Consider the following 13,284-nt stretch of genomic DNA (forward strand, 5'->3'; position numbering starts at 1 on the left):
GAAATTTAGAATAATGTTTGAAAGAAGAGACAATTTTTTTATCTCACTGTGAGCATTTTAGTACCTCTGGTCCATTGTTTTTATTTCCGCGGCGTCAATGTCAATATTTCCCTCTGCGTCATCTTCCTCTACATCGATATGGGCTTTCTCTAAAAAAATTCTTTCCTCTCTAGTCAAGTTACACATTGGAATTTAAAAATTTCAGATAAGATTTGTCTATATATAACCCGCGTTAAATCAACGAGCGACAGGCAGTTGCTAACTTTGATGTGAGAGAGAGAGAGAGAGAGAGAGAGAGAGAGAGAGAGAGAGAGAGAGAGAGAGAGAGAGAGAGAGAGAGAGAGAGCTTTTGAATATTTAAACGGTGTATTTATAAGCATGATTAAATGGTCAGTTTTACTGTTACACATGTGTAACTTAACAAAAACTGTAATTGATCTTCAACGGCAACGGAAAAGGTGGGTCGCGTGAAACACTTCAGATGTTGAGTCATGGGCTTGGTAGACCTGTGCACACGGTTGTTGTACTTGTAATAAAACTCTGGAAGGCTAGCCGGCCGATCTCTGGTGTCCACGAACTGTGTCCTGAAGTATGTAACAACGGTTGAACCGCTCCACGCGACCTGTAACATGTTAACGCATTTGTAAAATATGTGATTACAATATTAATTCAATCCACGCATTTATTTTTTTTTCGCCGAAATGCAAGAACACACAGTGTTTTAATTCCGTCTCTCAACAGCTTATATTTGCCGTAGCATAATGATTATTAGGTTAAACCTTACGTAATCCCTACATTTTTTAACATACATTTGTAAAATTATCTTGAGACTGTGGGTGATAAGGTCGGCCGTTAACGTGCCGGGTCTTAAATTCTTCCATTACAGAGGTTAAATCAGCATTGTTGAATTCTTTGCCATTGTCCGTTTGAAGAATTCTGGGAGGTCCAAACAAATAAATGAAACGTAAAATCACGTCTGACACCTCCTTCGCCGTTTTTGGCTTCAAACAGGCACAACTTGCAAATGCAAATCGACTGTAAGAGTCCACGATGTTGCAGATATAGTTGTATCCTGCAGTTTGGATAAAAAGCAGGAATGGGCCCTCTGGTCCTCTTCGTTTTCGGCAGGTCAACCGCGGCAAGACATTTTCCACATTCCACTGTCTGTTTGAAGAGAAGCCTGACGTTCTCTCGTGAAACCGGGTAATACGTCTTCCTGATCGTTTCGTAATCGGCATCACTTTAACGGTGGTCACCGGCATGGTTTTTCTTTTTTTTCTTTTATTATTTCTGCTACTAGCTCATCTTTGGAAAGGACTCTCCTATTTTGCTTATTTGCTTTTGAACTCCTGAAAAACACACAGCCCGTATCGATGTCTAATATAAAATTTAATAAAATCTTCCGGACCGTTGTCTCTCCCATCTGAAGTCCGGTTTCATCCTTGATTCTTTTAGCGCCCCATGACGGATGATCTGCCTCCTTAAAAACGGACTAGAACAGCTCCGGATTGGGTCATTTGTCTCTCGCTTTTTAATCGTTGTTTATTACTTATATTTGCATTGTACCAATCGCAAATACCATGCATTAGCCTAGACCTTGACATTTAGTTATTGCATCAAAAATAAACGTTCAGACTGTACTGTATATTTTTAATTCACATAATTCACATTAGTTTACAAAATCAATGATATGTTATATCAGTAATTCCTTTAAAATGTTAATATAAGACATGTTTTAAATACATCAATTTTAGGGAGTTGGAGAAAAACACATAATGTATCGTTTAGTGGTTCATATCCTCTTGGAAAAGTATATGACGTCACACCTTTATGACGTCATAGTACGCCGACAGTAAGGTACATAAATCATGGTATTTTTAGGAAAAGTTATCTTTTCTTATACATTGAATTTTGTACATGGAAACATAAAAATCAAACCATTTCATTTTATTCGAGCACAATTTTATCATACAATAATAAATAACATTTGTAATTGATGTAACAGGTTTATCCGTTGATGTAAAGAAGAAATCAACACCCCTGTTAGGGTTCGATTTACGGGCTTTTATTATCACCAGTTATATAAATAGATTTGACCCATTCTATGGGAATAGGCCCCAAGTACAAGTTGAACCAAGTTCAAAACGACTCAGTTGCAAGGTATATGTGCATTCAAGAAGAGATGTAATTTGTCAAAAACGTCTGTACATTTTTAATACAGTCTGCTCTCTTCAAACTCTTGACAAACATTAAACTAAAACCCAAAAAACTTTTGGAGGGAAATCGACCAACCAATAGACAAACAAGAAACAAACTAAAACACCAATGAAATTAAAAGACACAACTTAACTTTGACCAAAATATAATTACTGCCCTAAAGGCAACTCTGGACCTTTCTACAAATTAAGTTGTCATCAATGAATGCACACTAATGTATTTTAAGATCAATAAAATAATTATAGAATCCAATATATATGTATTCAAAAAATCATGAAAATATCAAAATAAAATGATGCACATGTAATATACATGTACTTGTAATTAAATCATAAAATATGAGACTGCTACGTTGATTAAAATTAAATATGAATAAAACTAAAATACATGTACATTGTATTTTATTAGAAATATTCACTATATATAATTTAAAAATCGTCATAAAATTGTTGTTAACTTGCTCTCTGAATGTCTATGGGGGCAATTATGCATGCATACAGAGGCGAAGAGATTGATTGTCTACAGAAGACAGCGGTTTTAATGGGATAACAACGCTTTTTACCGAGTTTATTAGAAATATTTCCATGTGAACGTGTTTTTGACAACATTTGCAACATTGTGTGGGAGGATTTGCGTAACTTGTGTCCAGTTGTTTTTTGACATTGTTTACAAATCGTGTCCTACTTTCGATTCTTCTCTTGTGTATTAGTTATATATATGTCATACATGTATATTGTGTAGAGCGGTTACGATGCCCCTGTGCATGTGCCCAAATAAAGCTTATACCTCGAGATATCTTTTTTTTCCACAATCTTATATCAATTTTACGCATCAAACGAGCTATTTTCAACTTTCGCTGAATATATATATATATATATATATATATATATATATATATATATATATATATATATATATATATATATATATATATATATATATATATATATATGAATGTAATTTGTAATTGAGTCTGTCTTCAATTACAAGTAATTGAATGCATTTAAATACATTCCAAAAATATTGTGTATTTTCAATTACTTTTCAATTACATCTCAATTACTTATTTTTCAAGTTTAAAATATAAAAAAGGTGTCTTATAAAGATTAATAGATTTTATACATGTTTGGCATGGACTTTCGTTTATACAATAATTAAATGTCCAATAATGTTTCATATGATTGTTTATACAGCATAACACACTGCCCAGGGCAATAGGTAAAGATCTAATTTTGTGGAGGTATAAACTCCTCTAATACCTAAGAACCCCCATTGATTTTAGACTTAAGGGAGTCAAAATCTCTCATTTTTGTGAATTATAGCAATTATTATTTATATACTAATATGCTGTACTGCCGAAAGTTATACTTTCTGAATAAACATAGTTTAAATATGTGAATAAAAATTAATTCACTATAGAGAAAATATTATTCAGAACCAAAAATGAACTCAATGGTACTTGTCCAATGGTGCGGTGTTTTTTCTTTGATGTTGATATATCGCATACAATTTTGTTATTTGAATATCACATATGTGATAGTTTTGCATACCAATTAGATACGCCCCCTCATGGCGATTGGCTTAAGAAAACACACAATACTGGCAACAAACTTTATTCAACAAATTGTAAACATGAAAAAAAAATGAAAATTTAAAATTGAAATGTTCTGTTTCTTTAACAGTTTGAAACAAAAACTGAACAGTTCTTTAAAATGTTACGTGATCAATATACACATTAGGCCTACTTGTTTCCTGCATCAAAAATATGGACATTACAGTTTGTAATGTTGATCATTGGGGTGCGCATTGGATCAACCATTAACTTTGGAAGTTTGCTATTATTGGCTTCGAATTCTGCCGCGCATTCGTTTTCTTCCGAGCCCAATTTCGGTGGATTTAGCGCCATGCTTACTGCACTAAGTTGTTCCTGGCTTGGTCGTTTGTAGTTCCGAACTGCCGTGCTTCTGTGTCCTGTTCTGGACATTACAAGCTGTTCCTCTATTCCTGACAAATAAAAATTTATGAATACAAAAGAAAATTAAAAAACTACGCCAGAGAGAGAGAGAGAGAGAGAGAGAGAGAGAGATAAATATTACCTGATTGAAATAGATTTGTAGCACATGTTCGTTTGCCCGAATGGTTGGAGAAATTCCCATGGAAGCCAGCCCCACTACACATATCCTTAATGATTTTCCCGAGTTTGTTTACTCCCATGACCTGCTTGGAATACTTCAGTCCCTCACCTGCTAATGGACGACGGTACATGCTTCCCGGTCCAACCATGTCAATGTAAGTTTGGTACACATGAAATAAATTCCAAGGTCCGTCGGGTCCACAGTCGTGTTTTACTTCCTTGGCAGTTAGGTTTCGCTGATTTAATCCCCCCGCAAAGTTCATGGAAGTACGACCGTAAAATGTAATAAACATTTTGTCACTAATCTTGTCGAGCTTGAACTGCTCCGTCACTAATGAACGATGTTCATCAAGACCTCTGAGCCCAAATAATTTACAGTTGTAGAAGAATATTGTGTTGGTAAGTGCAACTGAAGTTTTCATACCCAGATGTCCGCCTTCCCATAACGCGTTCTCCATTTCGGGGGAAATTGGATCCGCCTGTCGAATTGTCACACCTATTCCCTCCGTGGCGAGTTGTTTCATTCGGGCATCTAATGTTTTGCGGAAATTCCGAAAACGCATATCTTTACCGTCAAGAAAATTTAAGTCGATTTCATTATCTCGCATAAATCTTAAAATAGCAGCACACAACTGGTACAAGGTTTTAGGTGGATATGGACTACCATCAGCCCTGCGGCACTCGATCACAAAGCAGGACAAAATATGGTCTAAATCTTGTGAGCTGCACGATAGTAAATCAGGAAGTTGCATTTCTAAACCTGAATTAGCGTTTCTCGATTTTCGCCAGTCGTCAAAAACTTTAACTCCCCAAGATGTATTGCGTCGTGTATTGGTACTTTCCTGACTTTTGTGAAGCTCCTTTATTTCTGTAGAATTCACTGGTTTGCCGAAACGTTCCGGAGGGTCGGTTCTGACGTCATATTGTTCAGTTTTAATGTTATCCTGTTTTTCTAACTCCTTTAAAAATTCATCAACGTCGAAAGTAAAGTTTCCAAATTCAACATCTTTTTCGTCCAATTCATCAAAGTTTTCAAAAGATTCAAGCGCTTGGCTTAAAATCAAGTCATCGGAGTCGCCGAGTACGTCCATCTTCCTCCACCGAATTTCTGAAACTGCGCATTTAATTTGTACCAGAGAGCGGGAAAAAGTGAAAATATCACCGGATGGCGGGAAAATGTGCCAAAACCATTGGACAAATCAGTTACATGATTGACAGCTCGAGCATGTACGGAATATATCGCCTCACCTTTTGACACTCGGGGGCTCCGCCCCCTCGTGCCAAAAAGTGAGGCGATATATTCCGTACATGCTCTCGTGTCATCATGTAACTATAACTTAATGAATTTAATGTTAAAGAAATTTTTCTAGAAATTTTCAAGAAATCTGATCTGAACTGAACTATACAACCTTTAAAAACATAACCGTACATAATGCTCTGTATATCTTAATGCTGTTAATATATGCATATGTTCTCAAGATTTAAAAAAATAAAACTAAAGTAATTGAAATGTAATTAATTACATTTATCAAAGTAATTGAGAGTAATTAATTACATTTTAAAAAATCAATGTAATTGTAATTGCAAGTAATTGATCAAATTGTCAATGTATTTGAAAGTAATTAATTACCTTTCAAAGTAATTGACCCCAACTCTGATATATATATATATATATATATATATATATATATATATATATATATATCTGCAGTTGAAACTATCACACCATGGCGTCAAGGAAGGAAAAAAATGACGTCACAATACAATAAACGCTGCACGAAAGTGTGTGTACTCGATCTGTACTCGGCCTCGTTTTAAAAATTGTTATTATCGAAATTACTAATAGCGTTCTCGTGACGTGACGTCATAGACGTAATTTTTTTCGTGCAACATCGGAGTAGCGTGGCGCATAAACAAACGGCGGAATATCGGACTTTGGCGTGTTCGACCGTCGGACTTTAGCGTGACTGTCTATAGAAGACAGACCGTCGGACTTTAGCGTAACCATCGGGCTTTGACGTCCCTATCTTCAACAACCCATCTGACGTTGACACAGACCATCGGACTTTGGCGTGACCTTCGGACTTTGGAGTCTTACACACACACACACACACACACACACACACACACACACACACACACACACACACACACACACACACACACACACACACACACACACACACACACACACACACACATATATATATATATATATATATATATATATATATATATATATATATATATATATATATATATATATATATATATATATAACCCAAAATGAGTAAAGTTAATCCACACAAGTAATGAAAAATAACAGAAATCCGATGTAAAACTCTACCGGTAGAGTTTTGAATCGGCTTTATGTTATTTTTTATTATATAATAGACTTTTACCCGTGTATGCACGGGTTGACATTGCATATGATATCGGACATTTACAAAATAGATTCATTAGCACACCGTAGTGTTGACATTTACATAACCAAGCTTTAAACCTACATGCATAATAATGCTATTAATTTTACGTCACTTTGCTTAGTTAGAATAATCTAACTTTGTCTTGGTCAGGCATTCACCACAGTTAAAATGTCTCCCATATACCCATAATGTAGCAAAACATTGCAGAATCACTCCGAAACGATTTAGAAGGATTTTTCAAAGTAAATGCATCGTGTTATTTCCCGTATTTACTTTGATGAACAGAATATATAGCAAATTTCCAACGAAAGTTTACACGCATTTGTTTTATCGTTTATCCAAATGTGATAATGTGGAAACATAAAATTCGATCCGTTTGTGATTTGGCGTTAATGTAATGCGCATGCACAAGATTGTAAAATCCCAAAAACGCAGATGATTTCCGGAATTTTTAAAAGAATTTTTGTTAATTATTAATTTGAGAAGCTTGATTGAGAAAAAAATAAAAACAAATTGGTAATCTCAAGTACCAATGATGTTTAAAATATATAAAACAAAAGACACTACTCTTTCGATTTATCGGTATTAAAGACCAAACATTCGAGTCTATCATTTTAATATAATACACATATATATATATATATATATATATATATATATATATATATATATATATATATATATATATATATATATATATATATATATATATATATATATATATATATATATATATATATATGTTCATTATCACTTTAATTTCTTATATGATCATTTTTTAATCATTTTTAAATCAATCACAACAGAATCATTTAGAGGAAAAACAACGTTGACAAAAATATGTTTATAGTCGTAGTATGAAAGCTCTATATAATCTGTAATAATGTACAATTTTATGTATCTGTCAATTGATACGAAATAAGAAGTGTGAGTACTACAGTAATGTTGGAAAATAAAATACATTAACCATGTTTTGATTACTATTTCAAAGAGTTATACATGTTTACCCGATTGTGCAATTTATTACCAGCAGGTTTATCTAATTTTCACAGCATATAAACTTTTTAAGCAGTTAGAGGTCTGGCACGAAAGCCAAGAAATTTTGTACAACTTTAATCTTGCTTTTTAAAATTTGTCGAAAATTCAGTTTACTGATATAAACAATGTTCATGTGGATGTTGTTAGAGAAGGCCGGGATGGTCATAAAAATATATGTAGCTCCCAAAGAAGAAGGGCTCTGCATAGAGATATAGCAACATATTTTTTTAAAGTGTCAAAGGCAAAATACTGTAAACGTATTATATCTGGCTGTGTATCCTTTTTTGCGTTTTTTGCAGAAAACGGCGTCTGCTAATTAAATCAAGTACATCACCACATGTAAAATTAATCAGAAGATAAAATGGTGCATTCAGAAATGCGCTAAATCAAATCCACGTTAACTTGTTGAAAAATCGTACGTTTACAGTATATAAAATTTTTATATTAAAAATAATTGTCTATAAATTAAACTATCATATCTAAAAATAGAAGGTAAATCCAATAGTTAATTTGTTGACCGCCTTACTACTTTGAGTATAAGTATATACTTGTACATGTATGTTAATGATTTATTCAATGTGACCTACCTTTAAGACACGTAAATCAGGAAGTTAATACTAGGGCATTTGAATCATATTGCCAATTGAACAGACCTGCAAGTTTTGTAAAAGTTGTTTTGGGGTTTCCGATATTCAATCAACAAGGTTTAAAGATACGCGGAATACATGCATGTAAGTAAGTGATCCTTTTACATGTAATGAAGGTCCTTTTCAAAGAAAATGAGTTTAGATATTACTTAAAATTGTTTTTGCTTAGATAAACACAATTAGTGAATAATACGAAGAAAGTTAATGGATGTTGGGTACTGTATTGGATAAAAACGAAGGGGAAAAAATGGTTACCGGACGTTAAAAAAAATTATTGTTCTATAAATCGCTGGTACTTAGAATTTTTTGCATAACTACATATCCTAGAAAATAATTATACAGCATATGCATCAATGTCAAATAGTATGAAAAAATCCTGCATTTTAATATTTTGTAACACCCCTTTACTACACTGTCAAAGTATAGGAATGGTTGAACTTCAGAATAAAAATAAATAATTGTATGATGGACATATCATGTACTTGTATAAACGGCGTTTTACTCAACACAAAGATTATGTGTGAAAAACAACAAGCAACAAGTACTGTAAACGTACTACATCTGGCTGTGTATTCTATTTAGCGCTTTTGGCGGAACGATACTTCCGCTAAATCAAGCATCGCTAAATGCCATGCATAAATGTATAATAAGAATTGTCACATTCAGGAAAACTTTAATTCAAATCCACGCCAACTTGTTCAAAAACTAATTTCCGCCAAATATCGTACACGCCAAATATAATAGGTTTACCGTATCTTGATTGGTTAAATTTTGGACGTATTCAACATCACAGGCTTTTTAAGGATTGGTGAAATATGTAAAATCAAATGTGCTTAAATGCAGACTTTAATCTGTCCTATTTTTAAAGAGATTTAATATATATTTCGATTGGTTTCAAAATATTGAAGTTTTAATTTTATAAAACTATGTTTACACACTGCCTAAAAAATTATAGGTTGAACAAATCATTGTATATTTATGGACATGTCAGATACTTGTATAAACGGGGTTCTTCTCATCACGTAGATGCGTGTAAAAAAAAACAACAAGCGGAGATTATATTGATAATATAAATTTCTAGAAATCTTTAACGGATTGGTGAGACGTATAAAATTCTTGGTAGGAATTACTAGACAGTCTTTGTTAGAGAAATTCGAAGAGGTTACGAAACTGGTCAGTTTTGGGTCAAACTGCGCATCGTCGCATTGTATACGTGTACACTTCTACACACTTGCCTCTTCACATACAGTTATAAAAATATGTGTACATCCGCATATTATTATTCAAAATATTTATATCTTGTATTTTTATAGATTCTGTAGTCTTTTGTCACCTAAAATGTAAATTCCTGCGGCTGAGTTTCTTAGCTTTTAAAAAAACCTAACCGTGTGAGTGCATGAACAGAAGCTAGAATGTAGAAAAATCAAAACGACTTGTAAATAGCCACATATAGTTCTTGGTGTTCGCTGCTTTCCTCACAGTACATATATAGAAAACTGACCAAACACTTTAAGTTTGCATAGTAGATCTCATCTGTGTGGACGAATATTTTACGTCGCTTACATTTATTACTTAGACGCAACAACTTACCAGATAAAAGCAGTACATATGCAGAAGAAGATTCAGAACATTAATTATAATGGCCAATGCAATACATTCATAAAGAAATTGCACGCATATAGCGACAAGACAAGTGCAAACATTAGACAAACAAACGTATTTAACACGTCGCACACAAGGTACAGATGTGAAATAAAGTGTAACAAAATCAAAGGCTTTAATATATCATGATTCAGGCGAGTGCCCATTTACAAATCGCGTTCAGCTTTGATTTAAATTAACTCAAGTGTATATGATCAATTTTAATATACATGTATATTTAAAAGAAACGTAATTTCGACCAAATTTTCTTAACCAAATTAAATTAAACAAGGATAAATTTCGGATGAGTACACCTCATACGCCATTTTGACCCTTCTGGCATTGGATACTTTCAATTAATATTAATTCACAATATGTCAATAAGTTTCAGTTCTAACTAAGCTTGCACAAAGTTAATTTCCTTTAGAACCAAGCTCGGTTAAGCGCTTTTCAGTACTTTAAGTACTTTGATTAGTTCCTCCTTTCAGACATCTTTCTATTCCTTGTAATTTTTAATAAGTTTCTCTTGCTTGTTTACCACAAGATATAATTTTAGACAATTTTTTTTGCTTTCAATAAGCAGTTTCGTGCTTTTCGAGCAGTAAATTAAATGATGCGGTGTTAGGTGTGTGCGTCTCCAGAACCTTTCAGCTTTTATTTTCAAACGCTCTGCATGACGTAGGTCAGGGGGATATCACTTTGTGTTTGGTCTTATCGTAATTTCCTTTCTCATTGTGGTATGGGGCACCTAACTGTTGTGACGTATTATTTATCAAAAACACCAACAAAATCAAGTATAAAATTTATAAATAATTTCTTTCCCAAAATTTCACAAAACAGCGTGGCGCACTGAGTTAGATGGTTCACTACGGATCTTCAAGTTATGAGGTCGTTTCTCGCAGCGGATTGTAAAATGTTACCTTTTCCACAAATATTTTAAACGGTGGGGTTTTTTTTGGTTAAATAATGTAAAATTTAAAAAATTCTAAACCGGTTAAAGTATTTTTATTATAATGCACTTTAATCCACATTTATATCGACAGATGTTCCATACCACCTTAACAGAGGCGCGTATGTGTAATAACATAACGCACAATAGAATAATAGTTTTTCAAGGGGTCTTCAAGCAGTATTTCATCTGATTTTAAGAAACTCATTGAGATGGCAACTTAGATACTCTGTAATAACTTTACGAAAAAGTCGGAAACTCAATTAAATTTTAGATTCCTCTGGTTTTCAGACATAACAGAATAGATCTGATACCATTGTAATCTCCGGACATATTACCTACATTGTATAAGATCGCATAATAAAAGATCCTTCACTGCCGGTTTAGACAATAGGATAGGGTTAGACTCTCTGGTGATAAGCAAATCCGCTTTATACTTAATATTTGAGGAATTTTAGTTACAAAACGTTAATGAAAAAAAGCAAACTAAATCGTTGAGATATTCAATTGCATGTAACTCTTAGCTAGTAAATGCATTTTTATTTGTATTCTACACACAAATACAAAACAAACGACAATAAGAAACAAAGCCAATAATATTTAATTGCTCTTAATAATGTATCATACATGTAACTTGTTCAATGCTAGTAACTGTAAGGGATAAATTTACACAGTCTAAAAATATAGTCAAATATAGACAGTCTGTATACAAGTATTATCTTAATTTTATAAAGTCAGTTTGATACATACACGTGTGTGTAAACAGTTTACTTTTACACAATATATAAACAGACAACCGGTTGTTATAAAGGACATCAGTGCATATTCTTAAGATGTAGATATACGAAATTGAATATATCGTGGATTGAGAAACCCCATTGCTACCAAGTGTATGTGAACAGTTTGTTTAGTTGCAGTACTGGATTTTCTTTATTTTAATTGTTCCATTCTCAGCCACAAAGAGGTTGTCTCTGGAGTCCACACATAAACCCCATGGATTCTGTAATGCACAGTTGTCATTGAAGCGGATGAACTGCCCGTCCTTGTCAATTATGTGGATTCGATTGTTGTTCCAGTCGGCTACCAGGATCCTACTTTGGCTGTCGGCTGCAATGCCGCGTGGATTAAATGGCGTCTTGGTACTAGAAGGAGAACTAGTGAAGGTAAACCGGAGTTTTCCAGCCTGATTAACCACCACTACGGCACCGGCCGTATAGTCAGCGACACATTTATCTAAGTTCTTGTTCTCTTTGATGTATTTAATGTCACGACATGAATAGAGTGGTTGTCCCTTTTCATTGAATTCAATAGTTTGTTTCTCTTTTGAGTCAGAGTAACGCACAACCTTTGTTTTTGTTTCATCATCACTGTTCATGACAACAAGGAGGTCATCAGATGAGGTACAGCATACATTGCGAGGTTTCCATCCCTGTAATTTAATCAGTGTCTGTACATTTGTATTCTTCACCATGTTGATAGATCTATCCCTATAATCAGCATAAACTAGGTATCCATTTTGTGTAACTGCAATATCCTCTGGCGAGTTCTCTGACTTGGTTTTGAAAGAGTTATACATTTTTACCCGATTGTGCAATTAATAAGATCAATTTTATACCAGCAGGTTTATCTAATTTTCACAGCATATAATTATTAAACTTTTTAAGCAGTTAGAGGTCTGGCACGAAAGCCAAGAAACTTTGAACAACATTAAATCTTCTTTTTAAAAACTTGTCGAAATTCAGTTTACTGATGTAAACGATGTAGATGTGGATGTTGTTAGAGAAGGTCTGGATGGTCATGAAATATTATATGTATCTCCTAAACAAAGAGAGTTCTGCATAAAGATATTGCAAAATAATTCTAAAGTAACAAAGGTGAAATACATGGAATTTTTCTATACTAAATAATTGTCTGTGATAACTTTAACTATCATATCTAAAAATTGAAGGTAAATCCAATCGTTAATTTGTTGACCGCCTTAATTAACTCTTTAAGTATAAGTACATACATGTATTTAAATGATTTATTCAGTTTGACCTACGTACAAAAACACGTAAATCAGGAAGTTTATACTAGATCATTAGAATTTAAAAAAAAATGAGTTTAGATATTGCTTAATATTGTAATATTATTGCTTAGATAAACATGTTTAGTAAATTTTAGAAATGATACGAAGAAAGTTAATGTATGTTAGGTACTGTATTGGATTAAAAACGAATGGAGAAAAATGGT

At 33.3% G+C, this 13,284-nt stretch overlaps 3 protein-coding genes across 3 annotated transcripts in view; 1 reads left to right on the plus strand and 2 right to left on the minus strand.

The window, feature by feature from the left end:
- The window catches only part of LOC117682377 (uncharacterized), a 69,033-nt gene that overhangs the window by 14,170 nt on the left and 41,579 nt on the right, over positions 1 to 13,284 (plus strand). The gene's annotated exons all lie outside the window — the stretch shown is intronic.
- LOC136274809 (zinc finger MYM-type protein 3-like) lies at positions 3,864 to 5,682 on the minus strand. Its single transcript, XM_066082465.1, has 2 exons — positions 4,314 to 5,682; positions 3,864 to 4,221 (listed from the first exon to the last, which is right to left on the minus strand). Exons 1-2 carry the CDS (start codon positions 5,440 to 5,442, stop codon positions 3,959 to 3,961), a joined length of 1,392 nt encoding a protein of 463 aa, XP_065938537.1. The 5' UTR covers positions 5,443 to 5,682; the 3' UTR covers positions 3,864 to 3,958.
- Positions 11,751 to 12,628, minus strand: LOC136274672 (tripartite motif-containing protein 2-like). Its single transcript, XM_066082068.1, has one exon. It carries the CDS (start codon positions 12,626 to 12,628, stop codon positions 11,960 to 11,962), a length of 669 nt encoding a protein of 222 aa, XP_065938140.1. The 3' UTR covers positions 11,751 to 11,959.

The sequence above is a fragment of the Magallana gigas genome, chromosome 4 (genome assembly GCF_963853765.1).
Source record: "Magallana gigas chromosome 4, xbMagGiga1.1, whole genome shotgun sequence".
NCBI lineage: Eukaryota > Metazoa > Mollusca > Bivalvia > Ostreida > Ostreidae > Magallana > Magallana gigas.

Excerpts from the sequence above, each read along its gene's own strand:
- LOC136274809 (XM_066082465.1), bottom strand. The coding sequence starts at position 5,442 with ATGGACGTACTCGGCGACTCCGATGACTTGATTTTAAGCCAAGCGCTT. Across the intron at positions 4,222-4,313 it reads TACAAATCTATTTCAATCAG|GAATAGAGGAACAGCTTGTA; the intron begins GTAATATTTATC and ends TTTATTTGTCAG.
- LOC136274672 (XM_066082068.1), bottom strand. The coding sequence starts at position 12,628 with ATGTATAACTCTTTCAAAACCAAGTCAGAGAACTCGCCAGAGGATATT.